The sequence below is a fragment of the Rhea americana genome, unplaced genomic scaffold, assembly GCF_003343005.1.
Source record: "Rhea americana isolate MKP2758 unplaced genomic scaffold, rheAme1 scaffold_557, whole genome shotgun sequence".
NCBI lineage: Eukaryota > Metazoa > Chordata > Aves > Rheiformes > Rheidae > Rhea > Rhea americana.
Window position 1 is genome coordinate 99,232 of NW_028186709.1, and position 22,731 is coordinate 121,962.

General features: G+C 67.8%; 2 protein-coding genes across 2 annotated transcripts; both read left to right on the forward strand.

Annotated features, from left to right (window-relative positions):
* The first annotated feature begins 2,621 nt into the window (after positions 1-2,621).
* On the forward strand, positions 2,622-18,255 carry LMNA (lamin A/C). Its single transcript, XM_085318864.1, has 12 exons — positions 2,622-3,080; positions 12,083-12,239; positions 12,444-12,569; positions 12,808-12,978; positions 13,135-13,260; positions 13,353-13,573; positions 13,669-13,882; positions 14,031-14,138; positions 14,364-14,483; positions 14,589-14,687; positions 15,864-16,127; positions 16,826-18,255. Exons 1-12 carry the CDS (start codon positions 2,731-2,733, stop codon positions 16,856-16,858), a joined length of 1,989 nt encoding a protein of 662 aa, XP_085174990.1. The 5' UTR covers positions 2,622-2,730; the 3' UTR covers positions 16,859-18,255.
* On the forward strand, positions 10,085-11,634 carry LOC146587887 (uncharacterized). Its single transcript, XM_085318866.1, has 2 exons — positions 10,085-10,774; positions 10,951-11,634. The coding sequence occupies exons 1-2, from the start codon at positions 10,172-10,174 to the stop codon at positions 11,290-11,292; spliced, it is 945 nt and encodes a 314-aa protein (XP_085174992.1). The 5' UTR covers positions 10,085-10,171; the 3' UTR covers positions 11,293-11,634.
* Positions 18,256-22,731: the final 4,476 nt, after the last annotated feature.

Genomic DNA, 22,731 nt, shown 5'->3' on the forward strand with positions numbered 1-22,731 from the left:
AGCCCGGCTCATCTGGTTCCCATTAAACCCCYCCTGCCTTGTGCCGGGGCGGCTGGGGCGTCGCGCGGCCGTGCCGGCGCCGGATCCTCCGGGCCCGGCCTCGCGCGGGGGAGACGGGCCGGCGCGGGGCTCCGGGCGCCCGGCAGACGGGGGGGGGGCTGCGGGGGTGCGAAGCGGGGGGCATCGCCCCGCTGATGCCCACTCTCTCCGGGCTCTGGAGCTGGGTCCCGCTGCCCGCGACGCCGGGGGGATTCTCCGGGCGCGAGGCGGGCGCGGGCCGCGGGGGCCGGGGGCTGCCTGGATCCCGGCGGGCTGCGCCAGTGACCCTTGGTTGGGATTTTCAGCTGTTGCTCAAGCAGTCGCAGCGTCCCTGCCTCCTCCCTGGCCTCGCTTTGCCGTGGTGCCGGGGATACTCGAACCCCGGCGCTCCGGGCGCCGGCGGGCGCTGCCTGCTCGGGGAGCGCCTGGAAGGGGGGCGGCGGGGGGGGCGCAAGCCGCTTTTCGCCCGTCCCTGCCCACTCCGGGTGGTTTTTTTTTAATTATTAAAACAAAACAAAGCCGCGGAGCGGAGGAGGCTGTTGGCGTCCCAGAGTGCCCCGCGGCTTGGCAGCCGCCGCCGCGCCGGAGCCGGCGGCCAGACCCCGCCTTCGGCGGCCGAGCCGAGCCGAGCCGAGCCGAGCCGAGCCGTCCCGGGGGGGGGGGGGACCGCGAGCCCAGGGGCGCGGAGCACCCCGGCAAGGGGGAGAGGGGAGGAAAAGCAGCCGGAGGCAAGGCAGGAAAAGGGCGGAGGAGGGAAAGCGCAAATGCAAGGGAGGAAAAAGTCTGCTCCAGCRCCAGGCAGGGGCCGGCGCGGCACAGGGGACGGCACAGGGGCCGGCGCGGCACGCTGCACCCAAGGGTGTCACCGGTGCAGAAGCACCCTGGGGGATTCTTGGCCAGCCCGACGCCCTCCCGGCGGGTGGGAACGGGGAAGGGGTACGGTGAGGTGAGCGCCCTGGATAACCCCAAACCCGCCCCGTTGCAGGGCCGGGAGGGCCGCGCCGGCCCGGCTCCGCCTGGGTGCCCGGGCGGCTTCTTTGCAGCGGAGCTGTTGATTTTCGAAAGTCGGAGCCTGGGTTTTCGCCGCGGGCCCGCTCCCCACCCCGCTACCGTTCGCTGGCAGCGGTGACTCATCCTTGCCGCRCAAGGAGTGGGGATTAATCATTCATAAAGAGCGGGCGCACGCGTGTGCGTGCGTGCGTGTGTTTGTGTGTGTTGCTCCGGTTGCTGCGTGAGTCATTCCCGGCCTGCCCGGGGCTTTGCTTCCCTCCAATTAGTCGGGGAGGGAATTTAGCTTTATTGCAATGCAAGCAGGACAGGGCTGCGCTCCGGCAGGGAAGTAGCTCTGCACCGTGCCGCCGAMGCTGTGCCGTGTCGGATAGGTATCGTGCCGGAGAGGTGCCGTGCCGGCTGAGCACCGTGCTGGGAGCCTTCCTCGCCTCGCCGGCCCCGGGAGCCCTGTGTCCCTCCGGTCCGCCTGGGCTGGTTTGCGCTTGGAGGGATGCAGGGCACGGGCATGCCCGGCTCCGCYGTGTCCCAAACCACGGGGCAAAGCTCCTCCTGCACGTGTCCTCGCTGGCACCCRGCAGCTCACTGCAGAGCTGAGTCTTGCAGGGAGCCGGGAGGCCAGCGGGGGCGGCCGGGTCCCGCTYGGCCCCGCTCGCGGCTCGCTGCCCCCCGTTTCTGGGGTGAGATTTGCCCCTTTTGCTGTGGGGACTGGGAATAACCCGCACCAGGAACTGGAGGAATGGGGGGGAAAGGCTGGTACTGGGAACTGGGAACGGTGGGCAGTGGGAATCAGAGGAATGGGGAACAGCTGACAGCAAGAACTGGGAGAAGCTGGGGAAGCTGGGAATAGCTGGCACTGGAATTGAGGGAACAGCTGCAGTTGGGAAGTGGGAGAGCAGGGGCAACTGGGCACAGCTAAAGTTGGAAGTTGGAGGAACTGGAAATTGGGCATAGCCGGCTCAGGGAGTAGGGGGAACTGGGCACAGCTGGTACTGGGAAGAGCTGGGGCAACTGGGAGCTGAGCATAGCTAGTGCAGCRGATTGCAAGAACTGGGAGGACTAGGCAAAGCTGGGCGCTGGGACTGGAGGAGCTGGGGGAGAACCGAGTCCTGTCTTTGGAGGTCTTGGGGTGCCCCYGCGGCGTGGGGGACCCAGAGGTCCTGTGCTCAGCTCTGTGTTCGTGATGTGTTGTGGGGTGTCCTGCACCCCAGTGTTTCAGGTGACCTGGGACTCCATGTCTGGGGCTGCTGGGGGGGGGGGGGAACAGGGGGCTGGCGCCCGGCATTTGGGGTGCCACCGTCCCAAGGGCGAGCAGCGTCCCGGGAGACTCGCGGGCACCCGAGCGCGGCGCCGTGCCCCCGGCCGGCGAGCGGGGAGAGGGGGCTCGCGGCGGGCTGCGCGCCCGGCGGCCGCCCTCCCGAGGCCCGCCGTTCCCAGGGATGCTTTCCCGAGGAAGGGCCTCGCTCCGCGCAAGCGGCCTGCCTCCTCCTCGCTTTCGGAAAACTCCACCCTCCTCCTCCTCCCTCTCCCCGCAGCTCCGCCTCGCGCGGCCCGCAGCCCAGCTGGCATATAAGCAAGTCGCTCAGACAGCTGGGAGCAGCTAGAGACCGTTGGGCGGGTGGCGTGGGACGCTTGCCGTGCCGTGCCGTGCCGTGCCGTGCCGAGCCCTCGACGCCGGGCCCCATGGCGACGCCTTCGCAGAAGAGGAGCACCCGCAGCGGGGCGGCGGGGACCCCCCTGTCGCCCACCCGCATCACGCGCCTGCAGGAGAAGGAGGACCTGCAGGAGCTCAACGACCGCCTGGCCGTCTACATCGACAAGGTGCGCTCGCTGGAGCTGGAGAACGCCGGGCTGCGGCTCCGCATCACCGAGTCCGAGGAGGTGGTGAGCCGCGAGGTCTCGGGCATCAAGGCCGCCTACGAGTCRGAGCTGGCGGACGCCCGCAAGACCTTGGATTCGGTGGCCAAGGAGAGAGCGCGGCTGCAGCTGGAGCTGAGCAAAGTGCGGGAGGAGCACAAGGAGCTGAAAGCCCGGTGAGTGCCGGAGCGGGCGCCGCGGCAGCCGGGCACCGGCCCCGGGGCAGCCCGGCTCCTCCGCCCCCGTTCCGGCCGGGATCGGCGGAGGCCTCGGGCCCCGGGCGAGCGCTGTCGTCACGCTTGGCGGGCGGCAAGGACACGGGAGCCGGGAGGGAGGAGGGAGCGATCCGGGGGAGGCAGCGAAAGGGGGAAACCCGTGACGCAGCCGGGGCAGGAGGGACCGCGGATCGGCCAGCGGAGCGGGGAGCAGAGCTGCCGAACGCCGGGGCCGCTCGGGCGCCGCCGGGCTCCGGGGTGGGGGCCGAGCCCTGCGCTTCGGCCCCTCCGAATTCGTCATCCTGGAGCTATTCCTAAACGCGATCCGGCGCAAACCAGGACGCGGTGCCAGCCAGCTGGCTCCGTCCTGCCTACAGATCTCTCCTGCTCGTCCTATTTTCCTCTGCTGTCTTTGGCAGTGGTTAAAGAACCAGCTCCGGGGTTTTTTCGCCTTAACCCCGGCTGCGCCGGGCCGTCCCGGCGGTGCGGCGTCCCGCCGCCGTGGAGCCAGCGATGCTCCGGCCGGGTGCGGGTGCCCTGAGGAYGCGGGTCCCCGCGCGGGGCTGCGCCGCCGGCGTCGCGGGGACGGCAGCCCGGGCTTCCCGGCGGCCCCTGGCCCCCTGCTCCGCCGGCTCCGGAGATCCGTCTGATCTTTTACCTCTTATTCTGGGTGCCTCGTTTGGAGTCGCTATCCAGAGACTAACGAGGCTAAAATTAACTTGCTGGGAATACGCTGTAAATAATCAACCTACTGGGAAGCAGGCGGCTGCGCAGCCTTTCAGAGCCGTCCCTGCAAACCGTRCGGCGTTTTATATTTAGCTTTCTGGTTGCCTCGTCGCCGTGCCGCGTTCAGAGCCGCGGGGCGGCTGCCGGCGGCCCGGCTCGGCCCGGCCCGGCTCGGGAGCAGGCAGGACGAGGGGCAGCGCCCGGCYCGGCCGCCTGAAGCCTTTCGCCGTCTTATGCAAGCGCCGAGCTATCTCGGCCGCGATCTTTCGAGAGCTGCGCTGGAAAAAATGCCCGGCTCGCAGCCGGCCGCCGCGCCGGCTGTGCCGCGGAGCTGCCTTTAAAGCCGTATTGCTTTCGGGCTCTGCCCGCGACCGCGTGCGCTCCTGGATCTTGCTGTGGTTATGCTCTAACACTGACAAATTCCCTTTTTTCTGGGGTTGGGGGGGGGGGAGAAAAACCACCTTGATCCGAGGGGGGTTCCCAGCCGGCAGCTCGTGGCTGGCGGTTGGTTTCGCTCGCTTTTCCGACCGCGGTTTTCAGAGAACAGGGCTGGGATCGCGGTTTCCGAAACGGAGAGGTGTTTGAACGTGTCGAGTCACCTCCGAGCTGGGCTGCGCCCGCTTCCCGGCTTTCCCACCCGAGAAATCCCGTGCGGCCGGGCAGGGCCGCGCCGCTCCCGCCGGCGCCCCCGGGCCCCCTCGCCGCCCGGGCGGAAACGCGCCGGGTATCTGCCGGGCGGCAGGCGGCCCCGGCCGGGCGTTATCAGCGGCCGGCAGCGCTGCGCTCGCCCGGCGCCTCCCTCCGAGCAGCTCTCCGAGCCGGCCGTGCCGTGCCGGTGCCCGGAGCGACGTCCCCGGGGCTCCTCGCASCCCCCGGGCGTGCAGGGACCCGTTCGCAGCCGCGGGGACCCGTTCCCGAGACGCCCGGTCCGGGCGAGTTCCCGGCTTGGGGCGCGTGTGGCCTCCCGGACGGAGCCAGGCTCTCGTTAGCAGCTCGTCTGACGAGCGATGGCTTCCTGAATTGCAGCCCCTAACCCGATTAAGCCGGCGGCTTGGCATCGCCTCTTCCTGCCCAGGCCCAGATCTCCTTCCCCACCCTAATGAGGAAAAATCACCCGCCTTCGCAGGCTCGTTAGGGCAGAAGGATCCTTAGGCGACCCAACCGAGCGGCCGGCAGCGGTGCCAGGGAGGGCTGGGGTTAACCCACAGCAAATCCCAGCTCCCCGGAGCCGACGGGTGCAGGTGGATTTTGCCCAGCGCTGGGTTTCGTGGTGACCTTGGGGAAAGGGAGCGGGTTGGAAGGACGTCGCCCGCGCGAGCCGCTCTCGCGTGAGAGCATCTCGCCGGCGTCGCAGCCGCGCGCCTCCGCTGGGACGTTTTGCGTGGGGAGAAGCCTCAAAGCGCTGGGACGGTTCCCCCCTCCCACTCTCGCATAGGAATCTTTCCCGAGGGGGAAAAAGAAAAAGAAAAAAAAAAAAAAAAGGGGGAATGGTTTGGCTCGGAGGAGGATCTGCCCTTTGAGAGCAAACAAAGAGCAGATTGTGCAATGCGGCGGGCGACGCCGCGCCGGGACCCCGCGGTGCCCGACGCCTGCCGCAGGATGGAGTTATCCCCCCCTCCCGACATCCCGCTCCCCGGGGCGGTGGGAGCTGGGGACCCCCTTCCCAGGCGCTGCCAGGTTGCAAAGCTCCCGCGGGGGAAAAGCCCCGTTGCTTAGAGGCCGACGCTTCCCGCGGCCCTGGCCGGCGCCGCGTGGGATGTTTATCGTCCGCACAAACGTCCAGCCTGCTCTGCTGGAAACGCTGAGTCCTGGAGCAGCTCGGGTGCCAGGCGGAGGAAAACGCTCCGGCACTTTCGGTTTTGGTCCTTTTCTGCTTCCCTCGCCGGCCCCGTCTGCCCCGCGGGGGGAAATGGGAGGAATCCTGTTGCTTCAAACTTTTTCTCGCGCTGGGATCCGCCCTGGCAAATCAAGGGCCTTCAGCCCAGGAGCCAAGGGATTAAGCAGAAGTGATTTTGGGGGCAAATRGGGCTGGTGTTGACACTGCATCTGCTGCTCGGCATCGCTAGGGATTGCATCTGTGCTCCGCCAAGCTCCCGGCTCTCCTCGGGCTCGCGCACGTCAGCTCGACTGCCCGAATCCCATTAACGCTTAAACGTCAGGGCCAGGGGAGGCTCCCGCCAGCCCCTTATTTTGCTGAATCCGTGTCCTTCGGGAGCGGCGGTTTCCTCCCCAGCTGCTGGCAGCCGGGACGGGAGGAAGCCGCCGGAGCGCTGCCCGAACGAGCCTTGGATAGGACGGGAAGCGCCGGCCGAGCCGCTCGGGCTGCCCGGCCCCGACCAAGCCACGTGAGACCCGGGGTTAAACATAGCCCCGGGCGTCAGGCGCAGCCGCGGCGCCGGGCGCCCACCTGCCCCGGCTCAGTAGCCTCCGCGTGCGGCCGGACAGCTGCGGCGGGCCGGGGGCGGCGGGCCGGCGCTGGGCACGGCTTCGCCGGCGCTGGGCACGGCTTGGCCGGCGCGGGGGAGGCGAAACCCTCGTCTGGCATCGCGGGGGGTTTGCAGCCCCCCGGGGACGCGGATCAGCTCCCGGCCCTGCGCCGCGTCTCCGTGCGAGCCCGGCTGCTCTCCCTCTTTCTCCCGTCCGCTCCGTGCAGAGGARGGCTCGCAGCCCGCGCCGGGGCCGGCCGCCGCGGAAGCTGGGCAGATCCGAGAAGCGCGAGGACAAAGTCCCGCAACGGCCCCGGTGGGGAGACGGCGGGCGCCCGGCAGCCTGTACTTTACCCCGCCGGATTAACAGAGCTGCGGCGTTACAGGTGCTGGCGCCGCATCCGTGCGAAGAGGCGATGGAGGCGGGGATCGACGCGATCCGTTTAAGCAACGTCTAAAGCTTTTTTGCTTTTGCACTTTTGCCTGCAGACCGCGAGTGGCCTTTCGGACAGCAGGGAGCTCCCCGGCCGCGTGGGCGAGCGCAGCCTCCGCCGCCCGCGGGCTCACGGCCTGCTCGCCGCAGAGCGGGGCCGCGCTCAGGCCGCCGAGCTCCTGCACTTGCAGCTCTCGGCAGCGTCTCCCGGTTTCGGCGGCGGGGCTGGGTCCTCCCGCCCTTCGGCTCAGCTTCCCCGCTTCCCCCAAGGCCTCGCGGAGCGAAGCTTAATACATCCCAGCCGTAGCGGTTGGCTGGAGGCCGCGCTCGGCGCTGCCAGTTCGTTGGGGTTGTATTTAATAGCGGCTTGGCGATGCTCTTTCCCCGGCAAAGCCCCAGCTCGGAGCCGCGTGTGTCCAAGTAAAACCCACGGCCGCGGGTGCGGAGCGCGGGCGGCCGCGCGAGGCTGGGAGCCCGAAGGAGGCCTGGCCCTGCCGCTGCGGGGAGGGGCAGGAAAATTGGCCCTATCCTCACCGGCACGAGCCGCTTTTCCCCCCTCTCTTTGCAATGACAGCGGCRGAGCAGAGCTCTCCGGCAGCTGCATTTGCCCAGGAGTGGTTACGGATCCAGCCCGTGGCCCGGGGGGACGGGGCTGTTGCAGCGGGGCAGGACTTGGAGCCTCGGGAGCGCTGGAGAGCGTGCGAGCTGCCGCGGTGACTCACGCTCAGCTGCGCGGCCTCGGCCGCCGCGGGGCTTCGCCGTGCTGCACGACGCCCCGGCGCTCGCCTGCCCCTTCCTTCCTGCCGCGACGGCGCTGCCGGGGCTGTGCGCGTGCCCCGGGGGCGGTGGGGGGCACCCGCCGCTCCCTGCGCGGCGGCGGTGCTTCCCGGCGGGACCCCGCGTGCTCCCCRCAACCCTGGGGGTGCTCGCAGGTCGAGCCTCCGTGCCTCGGTGTCCCCCCCGGGGGAAGGAGCCTGGCRGGGAGCTGAGGGCTCGGGGAGCAGATCTGCTCGCTGGCACGATGCTACCGAAGCTGCTTTTGCAGGCCAGGGCACAGCCCAGGCCCTGGTGTTCGGGGCAGCGAAGCAAACCTGCGGCGTGCGTGTCCCAACTAGCGCGCGGCGCTGCTTTTGCAACCCAGCTCTGGCTCTGCAGCTGCGGCRCAGAAAGCTCCCGGGTTTGGCTTCGCCCGCGTCCGTGCGGCGCGCGGGCACGAGGGGCCGGACGGGGAGGCTGGAGCCTCCCGCCGCGGCCTCGTCTGCGGAGAGATGCTGCGCGAGGGGCTGCTCCGGGGCGCAGCTGAAGCGAGAGGCGAAACGGTGGCTCGCAAACATCGCTGCCTCCCCTCCGACGCGCCAAACAAGGCGCCGGCCTTGCGGCAGTGTAAACACCTCGCCTGCCTTTATCTGCTCCGGCTCCACCGGGGTAGCAAACGCTTTGCTCCCTGTGATCGGTGGCAGCTGGATCCAACAATTCCCCCTTTGTTTCTTAGGCAAATCTGCCCGGCYGGCAGCTTTGCATGCCCGGTTTTATGGAAAACCGGGTGAGCTGCGTCTTCGCTGCTGCCCTGGGCAGGAAAGGGGAGAGCTCGAGCTCGCTCCCCCTCTCTCGGGTTGTCCCCACCTTCTCCCGTCTTGCAGGGGACCCTTTCCTGGGCCTCGCTGCGCCGCGGGGAGCGCGAGGGGCGTCGCTCCGAGCCGCCGCACGGAGCGGGCCGGCGCGGCCGGGGCGGCGGCACGGCTCGGGCCAGCCTCTTCTTTGCTCTCCGGGACCTTGCACCGGGCCGCAGGACGGCGGAGCCCGGCTTTGCCCTCGGAGGCGGCCGTCAGCTGCGTCCGCCCGGCCCCCGGCGCACGCGCGCGTGCGGAGGGGAGAAAGGAGCAAAGCGCCGGCGTTCGCGCGGGGGCGGCGCGTTCCCGGCTGCCGGGCCGCATCTGCGGGCTGGGATTTGCACGCCGGCCCTCTCTCCGTTGCTCCCTGCCAGGGTGGCCGCGGCAGCAGCTGCTTCCCCCGGCCCCGACGCTCCAGGTCCCGAGGACGTGATTAACACGGGTGACTCAGCTCACTTTTTTTAAAGCTGCGTTTGTAGCCCCTGCCTGCAACGTGTCAGATCCCCGAGGGAGAGGCTGCGAAGCTGCGCTTTACCTTCGTCTTGCTCCGCGCGGCCGCGGGGGATCAACCCCGTCCCGCAAAAGCGCCGCGCGGGGCCGGAGAGCCGCGGCGGCTCCGAGCGCCCTGCCCCGGCGAATCCCCCTTTTTCCGGCTCCAAGCTCTCCCGTCACCGCCTCGAAACCGGGGGACCCTCCCGTCGCTGGCGGGGGCAGCGGCGTAAACTCAGTGACTCGGGATTTCCGCGTCGAGCCGGCGTGAGTCACGGGCGCTGGCACGGCAGGCGGGGACGGGAGAGGCGCTGGGGCTCCCCGGGCAGCGCTGGGTGCGGGAGGCTTTTTAATGCTCTGTGCAGTCGCCAGACTCCTGTTTCCGGCTTTTAAGCAGCTGGGGGAGGAAAGAAGAGAAAAAAAAAAAATAAAAAAAGCCCCTCGTCTGCGCGGCCGTCGTACATATCAAYCCGTTGCAGCGCTAACGAACTCTAATCGTTTTTCACCCGTGGCGAGCGGGGAGCCGGGCGCGCGGGGCGGTGGCTCTGCCGCCGGGTTTCCAGCCGACGCGGGAAGCTCCGTGGGGAATATTTGCGGAGGGTTCCCGGCAGCACGCGGCTGGGAGCGGCTCCCGGCCCGGCCACGGGGCTTGGGGAGGTTTGGGGGGACGCCAGGCCAGGCRGGTCCCTGCAGCGGCCACCACGTCCCTCCTTTGCCAGCGTTTTCGTCCTTCTGCGCGCAGCGATGGAGCGGTTTTCGTTCGTTTTCGGCGCGCGAGCACAAGGCGAGATCCCAATTTCRGGAGGGCGAACATCGCCTCTTAAGAGATGCCGAGTGCCCCGGGGGCCCGAGCGTGCCGGGAGCGTGCCGGGAGCGTGCGCCGGGGCTCTGGCACAGCGGGCCGCGCTGGGCGGAGGCCGTTTCCCCGCGGCCTTGGGCACGGCCGGCCCCGGCATCCCCTGGCCGCCGGCCGGCGCGGGTTCGGTGCCCCAGCAGGATGCCGGCTCCGTGCAGATGTTCCCCTCGCCGTGCATCGCGGCGGCTATTTACGGCTCCCCTGCTAGGAGACCAGCTGATGTTTATCCTGGTGATTTGGCAAAGGCCCTGCAGAGCGCGGCGGCACGGATGAGTCAGGAGCTGGGAGAAGCTGCTTTGCCACATTCCCATTGCCCTGCTGCCGAGGTTTTCCCAGCCCGCCTTTCCTCCTACGGTCGCTGCCTCTTGTCCTGGGGGGCCCTGGGGCCACACGGAGCCATGCTGGCACCGGGAACYGATTCCTGGCGCCAGCAGTGATTCCTGGTGCTGGGGCCAGGGACTGATTCCCGGCACTGGGATCAGGGAGCGACCGCCGGCGCCGGAGGCAGCGCGATGCGGAGCAGCGAGCCCGAGGTGGGGCGGTGCGGGGGTCCTCCGAGCAAACGTGCCCGTGCCAGCCCTTGGCGCCGTGCCTTTCTCTGCCTCGGTTTCCCAGCCTGTGCGTTGCATTCCCGGCACGGCCGTTCCCCCGGGCTTGCCACCAGCTTGCATCGGAGCAGGCTGCTGCCTCGCTCGGCTCGCTGGCAGCGAGGAGAGACGCCGCTGCCACCGGGGATTTGCAAACAGACGGGGAGGTTTATAAACGGCACCAAGGGAGCCAGCACGAGCCTGCGAGCTCCCGCTTGGCTCGGCCCGACCGGGCACTTTGTCCGGGCTGGAGCAGCTGCAGTTCGGAGGCCGGGGAGGAGGGTGCCGCCCGGTCCGCCCGCCGCCCCCATCCCTGCGCCTCGGTCCCCTCCCCGTTTGCAAAGCTCCGCGGCGCCCAAGCGCGGGCGCACTGGCCGTAGCCGTGGGGCGCAGCCGGGGCAGGCTTCGGGGCGGGGGCGGGCGGCRGGCGCTGCTGTTCTCCGCCACGCGCGCGCGGCCCCGGCCCTCCCCGAGGCCGCGCTGTCGGCTGTGCAGGCTCCTTGCTGGATCTGGGTCTGCTCAGCCAGCGCAGGTCCAACTTTCCGCTAATGTTTGGATTTTCTGGCAGCTCCACCGCGATTTTCTTTCTCTCCCCCCCCTCCTTCCTGCTTTTAAAAGCTAAAAATAAAACGTCTTGAGGCCCCTTTTTCCCTCCGCGTTTTCTCTCGAGACTTTTGGTCCTTGCGGGTTTTGCACCTCTGCAGCATGTCGGGCTCCCGGCCACCTCCCCGTGCGCCTGCCTCGGGGCCGGCGGCCGAATCCTGCGCCTCTGCCTTCCRCGAGGTCCCAGCCAGCGGGGCTCGAAGCCCGGCTCCGGGGATAACGCCGGCTCGGGCGCATTTGTGCTACGAGTCACCGGCACTGAAGGCGGAGCGGGGCGTGCAGGAGCGCCGGGGCCACCGGCCGGCTCCTCGGCACGCCGGGCTCCGGCGGCCCCGGAAGGGGCCTCGGCCGCCCGCGGACGGAGCGTGTCCTTGGCCCGTCCCGCTGCCGGGATTCCCCGGCCGGGCGCGGATCCCGCTCCGTGCCGGTATTTTTACCCATGATCTCACGGCTCGGGCGCTCGCCGCCCGTCCCGGGAGCGTGCAGCCGGGGTTGCCGAAAGCCGGGAGGGCTCCCGGCTGCGGCGGAGCCTCTTCTTTTTATAGGGCCCGCCAAAGTAGCGTTGGGTTGCGTTTGGGTGGGTTTGAGTCGGATAAAATTCCCTGCGGCCGGCGGCAGGTTTGGGGCCAGTCGGGAGCGGCCCCGATCTGCAGCTGGGGAGTTCAGCAAAGCTGCGCAACCCCCCCCCCGGCCGGGGGGAAACGGAGGCACGAGCCGGCGCGGCGGCACGGCGGCGCGGAGCAGGCAGGCCGGGAGACCGAAGCAGCGACGGGGTCGGTATCCAGGGGGGCAGCCGAGCCTCGGGCGCTGAGCGCCGCCTTTGTGCCGCTCCAAGCGGCCTCCRGCACCCTCGCTGCACCCGTCCCGGCCGCATCCTGCCCGGAGGGGCCCGCGGGGCTCCGGCAGCCGCGGCGGCGCCGGACTGGCRCGCGCCTGGTGCGCACTGACCTCTAGCGGGTGCAGACGGCCCCGTGGCAGGACCCGGAGCTGCCCCACGCTCCGGTCTGGTTTGCAGCGGCCGAAGTGGCCTGGGACGCGCCGGTCCCCTCGGTGGGTCTATGAATGGGCTGTTGTGGTCTTGCATCTCTTTTGGATGTGATATGAGGGGTCGGGGTACGGGGGGGGGTGCTGAGGGTAAATGCGTGCCCGGTGCTGAGCGCCCTTGCTCGGCCCGGGGTGCAGAGCGCCGTTCGCCGCCGGCCGCTCACGGGCGCCGTCTCCGCTGCGTTGCAGGAATGCCAAGAAGGAAGGGGACCTGCTGTCCGCCCAGGCGCGCCTCAAGGACGTGGAGGCCCTGCTCAACTCCAAGGAGGCCGCGCTCTCCACGGCCCTGGGGGAGAAGAGGAACCTGGAGAGCGAAGTGCGGGACCTGCGGGCGCAGGTGGCCAAGGTGAGCGGCAGCCGCCCTTTCCCCCCCGCCGTCTCGGCGTGCCCCGTCCTCTGCAGCAGCCCTGTGGTGGGAGGGAGAGATCCCAGCTTCCAGCCAGCACTTCGGGCTGTGCCCAAAGCTGGAGAGCTCTGGCACGGGGCACAGAGCCACCTGCCACCGTCCCCGGGACCCCAGCCGTGACGGTTCCTCTCCTTCCCCCCGCAGCTGGAAAGCGCCCTGAGCGAGGCCAAGAAGCAGCTGCAGGACGAGATGCTGCGCCGCGTGGACGCCGAGAACCGGCTGCAGACGCTCAAGGAAGAGCTCGAATTCCAGAAGAACATCTACAGCGAGGTGAGCGGGCCTCGGGCGGCCGGCCGCGCGGGGCTGTGACGTGCTGCTCCGGTCCCGCGGTTGTCGGAGCGGCGCTTGCTCCGCGCAGGGCTCCCTCCAGCCTGCGGGAAGCACGCACGGAGCGACGCGCTAGTGGCTCTGCTCGCCCCTCCGTGCAGAAGGCCTGTCTCATACATCGCGGCTCCCTGGCTTGATCCCATCTCCCGGGCTGACGCCGTGTCCCCTGTCCTGCCCCCAGGAGCTGCGGGAGACCAAGCGCCGCCACGAGACCCGCCTGGTGGAGATCGACAACGGGCGGCAGCGGGAGTTCGAGAGCAAGCTGTCCGAGGCCCTGCAGGAGCTGCGCAGCCAGCATGAGGCCCAGATTAAGCTTTACAAGGACGAACTGGAGAAGACCTACGGTGCTAAGGTGAGGGCAGCCGCGTGCCGGGTTCCTTCTCCCACACAGCTCCTTGCTGGGGTTCTGCTCTGCATTTCCCCCCTCTGCACCTTGAGGTGCCGGTGGGCGAGGGGACCAGGGATGTGCAGGAGCAGGATGCTGACAGGCTTCGTCTCTGTCCTCCAGCTGGAGAACGCCAAGCAGTCGGCCGAGAGGAACAGCAACATGGTGGGTGCTGCCCACGAGGAGCTGCAGCAGACCCGCATCCGCATCGACAGCCTCTCCTCCGAACTCAGCCAGCTGCAGAAGCAGGTGAGCCGGGRCCATGGGCTTTCCTGCGGGCGGATCCCTTCCCGAGGATGGCCCAGGATGGAGCAGCCTCCCTCACCTCCCTTCTCGCACAGCTGGCAGCCAAGGAAGCGAAGCTGCACGACTTGGAGGACGCTCTGGCCAGGGAGCGCGAGACCAGCCGGCGCCTGCTCTCCGACAAGGAGCGGGAGATGGCCGACATGCGGGCACGCATGCAGCAGCAGCTGGACGAGTACCAGGAGCTGCTGGACATCAAGCTGGCCCTTGACATGGAGATCAATGCCTATCGCAAGCTGCTGGAGGGCGAGGAGGAGAGGTGAGTGGGGGCACTGCCCAGGTCCCCCGATGGGCTGTGTGGGTCCCAGCCCTTCCATCCTCACCAGCTCCTTCGTATCTTCTCCCCCTGCACAGGCTGAGGCTGTCTCCTAGCCCCTCTTCCCAAAAAGGAGGATCCCGTGGCCATGGAATCCACTTCTCCACCCCGGGCTCCTCTAAGAAGAGGAAGCTTGAAGACAGCGAGAGTCGCACCAGCTTCTCCCATCACGCTCGGACGAGCGGACGTGTTGGCGTGGAGGAGGTGGACTTGGAGGGCAGATTTGTCCGTCTCAGGAACAAGTCCAATGAGGTGCGTTTACCTCCAGGGAGGATCGGCAGGGCCTACTGGATCCCTGGTGGTGTAATTCAGCCTCACCTCACCTCATGGGCAGGAGGCAAACTGGGATGAGCTAGGCAGGAACAGGGAGGTCTCAAGGTTGCTGCTTTCTCTCTCACAGGACCAGGCGATGGGGAACTGGCAGATCAAGCGGCAGAATGGAGATGATCCCCCCATCACCTACCGCTTCCCCCCAAAGTTCACCTTGAAGGCTGGCCAGATAGTCACAGTGAGTCACTGCCCAGTGAAGGTCCCGCTGGGCTCCTGGGGTGGGTCATCTCAGACACCAACTCCAGCCAGGCCATTGGTCTTGGGAGCATCCAGAGATGATGTGGARTGAGGGATATGACTGCTTGGGCAGCAGGCTCCTTGGCACATGGTTCTGCTGGGGGCCCAACCCGTATCCCCAGGGTCTGTTCTGCRACATCACCGTTCTCTGTGCTTTTCTCCTTAGATCTGGGCCTCAGGGGCTGGAGCAACCCACAGCCCTCCAAGTGACCTGGTGTGGAAATCCCAGAGCAGCTGGGGCTCTGGGGAGAGCCTGCGGACTGCCCTGATCAACTCCAACGGCGAGGTGAGGCCCTGCCGGGCAGCGCAGGGCTGGGACGTGCCGCAGCACGGGGAGGGCAGCCGGGCAGTGAGCAGCACAGTCTGCTGACCCCTTTCCTGTCCTCTCCAGGAGGTGGCCATGCGGAAGCTGGTCCGCACTGTGATCATCAACGATGAAGATGAGGATGACGAGGATAACGAAGTCAGCATCCACCACCGCCATCACCACGTGAGTACCGCACTTGRAAAGGCACTGGGCCCAGGGGATCAGTAACAAGGATGCCAGGTCCATGCTCCAGCTGGGCACTTGTGGCTCGTTCTGCTGCTTGGATCAGGGTGGGAGGCAGCTTGGCACTATGCAGTATCAAATCCTATGGGAGAAGGCACCTGGGAAGGTGCTCTGGGAACAACCACATGGAGGAAACCAGCAGACCTCCAGCACCCAGAGAAGATCCCTGCTTGCGGAGAGGGCTCTACAGACCTTGCTGGTGATGGGAATGGGGGCAAGCTGAAAGCATCTGCARTTCAGAAGGACCTTGACTTGCTGCATGAAGAGATGGAGGAGCTGGGAGGGAGGCTGAGCTAGTACCCGGAGTAGCCCACCCAGAGCTGGAGGACAGGATAATGGAAAGCTGATGGAAGATGCTTCCCAGTAGCAGCTGCTCCAACCTCTCTGCTTCACCAGGGCTCTGGAACAGATCCAGAGGTGACTTTGTCCTTCCACTCAGCCCATCGCTCCCCTTGCTGAGCTGAAATATGCCCAGGAACAGCAGCGTGCAGAGAAGAGGCAGCGTGCCAGAAACAGAGTTGTGGCCACTTTTCCCCACATCAAAGCAAACGTCCCTGGCTCCGTCGATGGGAGCCCCCGCCAGCCTGTCCCCAGGGGCAGAGATCTGTGTCTCGCCCAGGAGACACCTGCAGGAATCTTGCAGGGAGAGGTGCTGTCTCCATGGCTGTGCGCCTCGATGCTGCTGAGAAATCTGCCAGATGCAGCTCCCGGGGGCTTTGCGTAGTGGGAGCTGGACATGAGATACACGATCTGCTTTCCTTCTAATTGCTCTGGATCCAAAGAGCCGTGCCAAGACGGATATTGATTATCCCTGGATGAGCAAGCCAGGCTCCCGCAGGCCAGTGCTGCCCATTTGTCAGGGGCTGAATCCTTTCCAAGAGTGAGTTTCCCATCAGGAAGCAGTCAGCCAACACGGGCTGGGCCCTTCAGAAGAAATAAGGAAGAGGATGCTCTTAGCTGAAGATGAGCACGGCTAAAAACTCTGAAGAACAGTGGGAAGAGCCCACCTGGGTCACACATCTGGCACTGCCCCAGTCCTCGGGTAGGACACTCAAGCCAGGAGATGCTCAGGCAGATACTCAAGGCCCTTTCTGTCTCTCTTTCCCCCCCTTTTAGGCCAGCTGCAGCGGCTCTGGTGACCCTGGCGAATACAACCTGCGCTCRCGCACGGTTGTGTGTGGCACGTGCGGCCAGCCGGCCGAGAAGTCGGGAAGCCAGAACGCCGGCATCGGCACCATGTCCTCGGGATCGTCCACCTCCAGCGTGACCGTCACCCGCAGCTACCGCAGCGTTGGCGGCTCTGGAGGCGGCAGCAGCAGCCTGGGGGACAACCTGGTCACCAGGTCCTACATCCTGGGGAGCTCCAGCCCCCGCCGGCAGGTTAGTGCCATTTCCAGACCGCACTGCGTCCTGGGTACAGACCCTTCTTGCTCTGGTAGATCCTTTTTTCCTGGCCTTGCATGATCCTTGCCCAAAAAGCCAAGGCTGCAGGTGTGTTTTCTCCCTCCAYCTCTCCCTCCTCCCAGCCGAGCCCACGGCTCAGGCTCGGCCGCTCTGTCCCCGGGGAATCGGCCAGCTCGAATGTGGCTCGTGCCGTCAGACATGGGCCGACATCCAGGGACCGTTTTCCCTTGCTGGCCCRGCACCGTCCTGCTGTTGGTGAGCGTTTGGCGGCACCGACAGCCCCGTGCTGGGATATCCATCACCCTCCACGGTTATCGTTCTGTGCAGCAAGTGCACCATGGCCAAGCGTTATTAATGGTGGTAACTTGAATATTTCAGCGCTTGGCATTTGCTATCAGATTAGCACTCGTCATGTCAATATTATTACGCTCATATATTACCGCTAATTCTMATATTTCTGACTTCAGGGCTATAAATACCCCAGCCTGACCCAGAGCACGACGTGCTGCCGGGGCCAGGCGGGACGGGAGCCAGGGCTGCACGTGGTCCCRGCGCTCGGCGGGTGCCCACGGGGTCCCCGCTTGGACGTTGCTGCCTGTCACTGCCACTGCAGCAGGRGCAAGCAGACAGTAACACTATATTTTTCCTCTTTTTTTCCTTCTCTTTTCCTCCAGGCTCAGGCTCCGCAAAACTGCAGCATCATGTAACTTCGTGGCGCCATTCCCATGTCTCCTGGCCATCTCGAGCTAGTCTTTCCCAAAGCAAAAGATTTTTTTTTTCCTTAAAAAAAAGTAAAAAACCAAGGTGGGGTTTTTTTGTTTTCTATAGCAGGAATTTTATATATATATATATATATTAAAAATGCTAAAAGATGCTTTGATTTTTTTTTGTAAAGAAAAATCTATTTCTATAAAAAAAAGCTTTTCAGCTTCAAACTTTTTTTAAAACTTCAGCCAAAGACACCGAAGAATTGTTTACCAAGCAGCAATGCAGAAACAGATTGTAGTTTAATAGCTCTGTAGATGATATCTTTTTTTGCCAAAGCTTTTTATATAGGACTAGGAGAAGTAAAGCCATCCTCAGCGGTGCCGGGCAGGGGCYGAGCCCCCGCCGACACAACCCAGGGAGCCACCCCGGCCGCGCTCGCAGGCATGTGCCTTGGAGGGTCGTTGTCTCAAGGAGAGCAAAAGCACCTTTGCAACCCTTTGTTTTTTTTATTTTATTTTTTATTTGGACCCCAAATCCTCCTTTTTTGTGGGTTTTTTTTTTCCTTCCCCTGCAGGGCCAGCTCAGGGGGCTCGCGGCCCCCCGCTTGGGCATTTCCTTGCTGCCGTCCTCCTGTGCTTGATCCACTCCACGCGGCACTGCTGCCAGCGGGAAGGCCGGTAGCTCACTCCATGTATTCCCAGGCAGAGGCACCTCTTCCCATCCCCCCCCCTTTTTTTTTTCTTTTTCCTCTTTTTTTCAAGCAGCCAAGTTGTGCCTTAAGGAGGGCGCAGAGAGGCTGCGGGTGCCGCTCCAGGAGCTGCGGTCCTACGAGCCCCCGCCGGCAGCATCGCGCCCCACAAGGGATCGAGGTTAGAGCGAGCTGAAATCCAGGGAAGCTTTCCCGGGCCCTGGGAGCAGCCGGGAGCCGGCGGCCGAGCCCGCAGGCCGTGGGCACCTCCAGCCCCGGCCTCCGCGGCGGTTTTGCTTCTCCTTCTCTCGGCAGTGTTGGGTCTGGCTCCCATCCGCCAGCAGGAGCCCGGGAGCTCAGCCCAGCGGCAGGACGAGGGTGCTGAGTCCAGGACAGGGCTGGCTCGCTAGGAAAGAGCATTTAGGGGTCGAGGGAAAGGGTTTGGGGGTGCAGCACAGGCAGCTCCCCCCSCCCCCGCCACGAGGGCCCGTCCAGCCATCGGCAGAGATCTCTGCTTTTTTTCCCCTCCGGTTGGAAGAAGCTCGCAACAACCCGCCGCCGGCTCCAGCTCTGCCCGGGGGCAGCGTCCCCGCCTCGGCCGCCGGTGGGTGCACCCGGCGAGCCCGCGCACCGCTCCGCGCTCCGCGAAGCTTCTGTATTACTGCCTGTACTTGCACCCCGAAATCAATACAGCGAGAACCCTTCCCACCCCGTGTGCTGTCGTGCTTGGCGTCCCCGTGCGTCGCCTCCGTGCCCGGGACCTGGCACCCTCGGCGCTCGGTGTGTGTTGGGGGGGGGGTCCCTGCAGCCTGGCACCCTTCACYGGGGAGGGGGAAAGCGCCGCAGCCCCCTGCACCCCCCTCTCTTTCGGGGTGCTGCCGWTGGGGATGCTGCATGCCAGGGCGGCCGGTAGCCACCCAAAACCGATCACCGGTGCAATTGGGGGGGGGAGGGTGTCAACGACTGCCCCCCGGCCGCCCCGTGCCAGGCCGTGCCGTGCCGGCACCCGCGGGCGCCCGCCGGGGCGGCACTAACGCGCGGCGGGAGGAGCCGCCGGCGGAGGGAGCGCCGCAAAGCCGGCGCGTAAGCGGCTTTGCCGGGCAGCGCGCCGCGACGCGAGGCGCCGGCTCGCGGGCACAGCCAGGTAGGAGCCGGCGGCGGCGGCGGGCGGGGTGCCCGGGCTCTCGCCCCTCGCCCCTTCGCCCCGGGGCGGCGGGTACCTCGAGCCTCGGGATGCCACCGCCCCGGGCGGCTTTGCAGCGCGCCCGGAGGCGGCGGGAGCTGCGAGCGCCGCGGCCGAGCAGCCCTGACCGCGGCCCGGCCCCCGAAGGTCGGGGGGTTGTGCCCAAACTAGCAGCTCGTTTAACGGGGGGGGGAAGCCAGCAGCGCCGCGGGGACCTCGTGCCGCTGCCCGGCGGCGCCGGGGAGGAAATGCAGTGCCGGGAGGCGCTCGAGGTGTCACGCTGCGTCCCCGAGCCCGGCGCGGGGCCCCGCTCGGCCGCGCCGCGCTCGCCCCGCGGCCGCGCGTCCTCCGCCGAGCCGGGCCCGGGTCTTAGCGCTGCCCCTGCAGCCCCCGCGGGGCTGAACCCTGCCAGGCTCCCCGCGGGCGGCTGCAGAGAGCGAAAACCAGGCCCGGAGCGCGGCGGGCTGACCTGGCGTCGCCCACCCGTGCGCCGCGCAGCCCCCGCGTGCCCCGGCGGATTAAGGTCCGGCTGCCCTGCTAAGCCCGCGGGTGGTTAAGTCGGGAGCTTGTGCCCGCCGCAACCCCGCTCGCAGCCGCGCAGCTCCGCGGCCGGCCGGGAGCAGGCTGGCACGAAGCGCAAGCTCCTTAGGGYGCCCGGGCGGAGGCTGGCGGCCTCCCGAGCCCCGTGGGAACGGGAGCGGCGGGGCTGCCCGGACGCCTGGGCCCGCTCCGTGCCGTTCCGCGGGCGTCCCGGGCTCGGTTGTGCGAGGTTCCCCCCCGCTCCGCGGCCTCCCGCGGCGCCCTTCCCTCTCCGCGGGATCCGGCCGTGCCCGGAGCTGCCCCCGGAGCTGCCCCGCGGCCCCCGCGTTTCTCCCCCTCCATCCGCCGAGCCGGCCCCGGCGGCGGCGGAGGGACGGGGCAGAGGCCGCGCGGGGCAGGCGGGAGGGGTGGGGGGGCGACGCGCCCGTGTCGGGGCTCGGGGCACCCCGGGGAGGCGGCGGGCGCCGCAGCAGCCCCCCCCCCAGGCCGGCCGCCCCGGCGGGGCTCGGGGCCAGGAAGGGGAAGAGGAAGGGGGAGGGAGTGGAGGCACCTCGCGAAGCAGAAGTGGGACCCACCAGTGCCAGCCGGGCCGGCGATTCCTCCCCGAGGGGGTTTCAAGGGGGGAAGTGATGAAGCGATTTGGCGAATCGAAATTGGGGCAGCCTGCAGCTGGGGCGCCGCCAGGAGCGCCGGGGCTGCTCCGGACTCTCGAGGAGCCCCGGCCCCAAACCCGGCCGAGACGAGGCGCGGCATCACGGGAGCACGGCAAGAGGCGTTGGAGGGACACGCGTGTGCGTGCACCCCGGGGGCTGCTCCAAGCACGCACGCGTGTGTGCACACATCTGTGCCTGTGTGCTTGTCCGTATGCGCATGTGTGCATGCCTGAGCCCAGCTGCAGGCATGCATGTGTGTGCACACATGTGCACACATGCACATCCATCTGTGCCTGTGTGCATGAGTGTCTGAGCCCACCTGCAGGCATGCGTGTGTGTGCACACATGTGCACATGTGCACATCTGTCTGTGCCCGTTTGCATGCGTGTCTGAGTCCAGCTGCAGGCATGCATGTGTGTGCACACCTGTGCATGTCCATGTGTGCATGTATGTGCATGCTGGAACCTGCCTGCAGGCATGCATGTGCGTGTACGCTTGTGCATGCGCACACATCTGTATGTGCCCATGTGCACACATGTCTGAGCCCACCTGCAGGCATGCATGTGTGTGCATGCCTGCACACGTGTGCATGTCCGTGTGTGCCCGCGTGCATGCGTGTGCGTGGCCGCCCGCGTGTGGCTGCGGGTGCCGGGGCAGGTGCGGGCGCAGGAGCGCGGCTGCGGGGCCGGTGTCCGTGCGTGCGGCTGCGGGGCCGGTGTCCGTGCGTGCGTGTGCGAGCGCGGGCGAGGCCCGCCGGAGCCGGCGCGAGGTGAGCCGTAGCCATGGTGATGTGAGGAGGATCCGGCGGCCCCGCCAGGGATGCTGGCCCCGGCAGGCCTCCCCCACGGCCGCCACCGCCGCGCCGCTGCTCCGCCAGGTCCGTACCGCCGCCCGCGCGCCGACCGGGACGGGCAGCTCCTCGGGGTGTGTGGGGGGGAGATGATGACGCTGGCGGTGGGGGACCCCCGGCCGCCCGGGGGGCTTCAGGCGGGAGCGTTTGCTGCAGCGCGGCCGCGGCCGGGTGGACCCCTCGGACAGCTCCGATGGTCCGGGGCAGCGACGGAGGGGCCGGGCTCCAGCCCAGGGAGAGCATCCCTATGACCCCCCCCGCCTCCCTGCCTCTTTTGCAACACCCCTGGCTTTCCCCACCTTGCAACACCCCCCCTTGTGAACCCGCCTTGTGAACCCTTCTCGCAACCCCCATTGCAGCCCCCCAGCTGCATCCCTCCCATTGCAGCCCCCATTGCAGCCCCCCCATTGCAGCCTCCTCACAGCTCCCCCGTTGCAGCTCCTCCTTTCCAACCTCCCTTTGCATCTCCCTGTTACATCCGCCCCATTGCATCCCCTTGCATTTCTTCCCTTACATCCCACTTCGCATCCTCCCCACGTCCCCCTGTGCCCCTGAATCCCTCCCTTGCACCTCCCCTCTTTACATCCCCCCTTTTTCTGCCCGGAGTTAATAGCATCCCTGTCCCCCCCACCACAGCCAGGCGCCAGGAGCTCCCTGCACTGCTGCAGCCCCTGGGGAAACTGAGGCACGGGGAAAGCCCTGCCCGCCCAGAAACCCCTCCTGACACGGCCGCCGCTGGGCTCGGGGCCCAGCTCGGTGGCGGGGAAGGGTTAATCCGCTCTTTGCAAAGAAGCTGCATTTTTACCAGCTCACGTAATATTCCCCAGCTGGGGGAAAAGGGGCGAAGAAGGGATGGGAGAGCGCCGGGAGGGAGAGAGGATGGGAGAGCGCTGGGAGGGAGAGGGGCTGGGGCAGCACCAGCGCCTCGTCCTCCTGCATCAGCCTCGGGGGCTGCTCTCGGCTCCCCTCGGCAGGGGAAGGGGCGCCGGGGGCTTTCCTGGAGCCGTGGCCCCATCTGCCACCCCACGGGCCCTGGCAGATCCGCCGGGTGCTGGGCTCGCGGGGAGCTGGCGGTGGCCGGGCATGGTGGCGGGGCRAGCGCTGGGCTGCCCAGGCTCGGCCAGGCGGGGGGCAGGCGGGGGGAGGAGGCACGGATGTGGGGCAGGAGGCTGGGATGGGGGGCAGGACGCCAGGAAGGGGGGCAGGATGCCAGGAAGGGGGGGGCGGATGCAGGGATGGGGGACAGAACGCCAGGATGGGGGGGCAGCATGCCAAGAAGGGGGCAGGATGCCAGAAAGGGGGGGCAGGATGCCAGGAAGGGGGGGGCAGGATGCCCAGGTTCTTTGCTCCAACCCTGGCAACTTCTCCCAGTGCCAGGGAGGGGACCCAGGCGTCCGGGCGCCCCGCTGCCAGGCTCCGGCGGGGAGCGCGGGCGAGGCGGGCGCCGGGCCCGCGACCTGCCGGGGCTCGTCCTCCCCCGGCAGGACTTTCTGGTTCGCGGAGGCCCCGGCGGCGCTGCGGGCTCCTCCCCGGCCGCGGCGGCTCGCAGGGAGCACGGCCGGGTGCCGGGCATGGGCCCGCCGAGCCCTGCCGCCCGCAGCCCCCCGGGGCCGGGCGCCTGCCGGGCACCGGCGCTCGACGCCCGCGCGTGACCCGGCTCCGTCCTCCGGAGAGGTAACGCCCGGCGCAGCCGGGGATGCCGCTGGGGGCATCACCGTGCCCATCACCGCGGCGTCAGGTCTGCTCCTGAGGCCACGCAGCTGCAGGCGTGCCGCGAACCGGGGAGGGGGTGTGGGGGGGCCGACGGGGGAGGAACACCCCCCCTCCCCCCAAATTAAGGGTCCGCGGGGCCCCGCGGCAGCAAACGCCGGAGCGGCCCTGGCGCCCCACGTGCCGGGGCGGCCCCCGCTCTCGTTTCCGCTCGCCGCCTCCCCGCCGCTCACGCTGCGCCCTCGGCC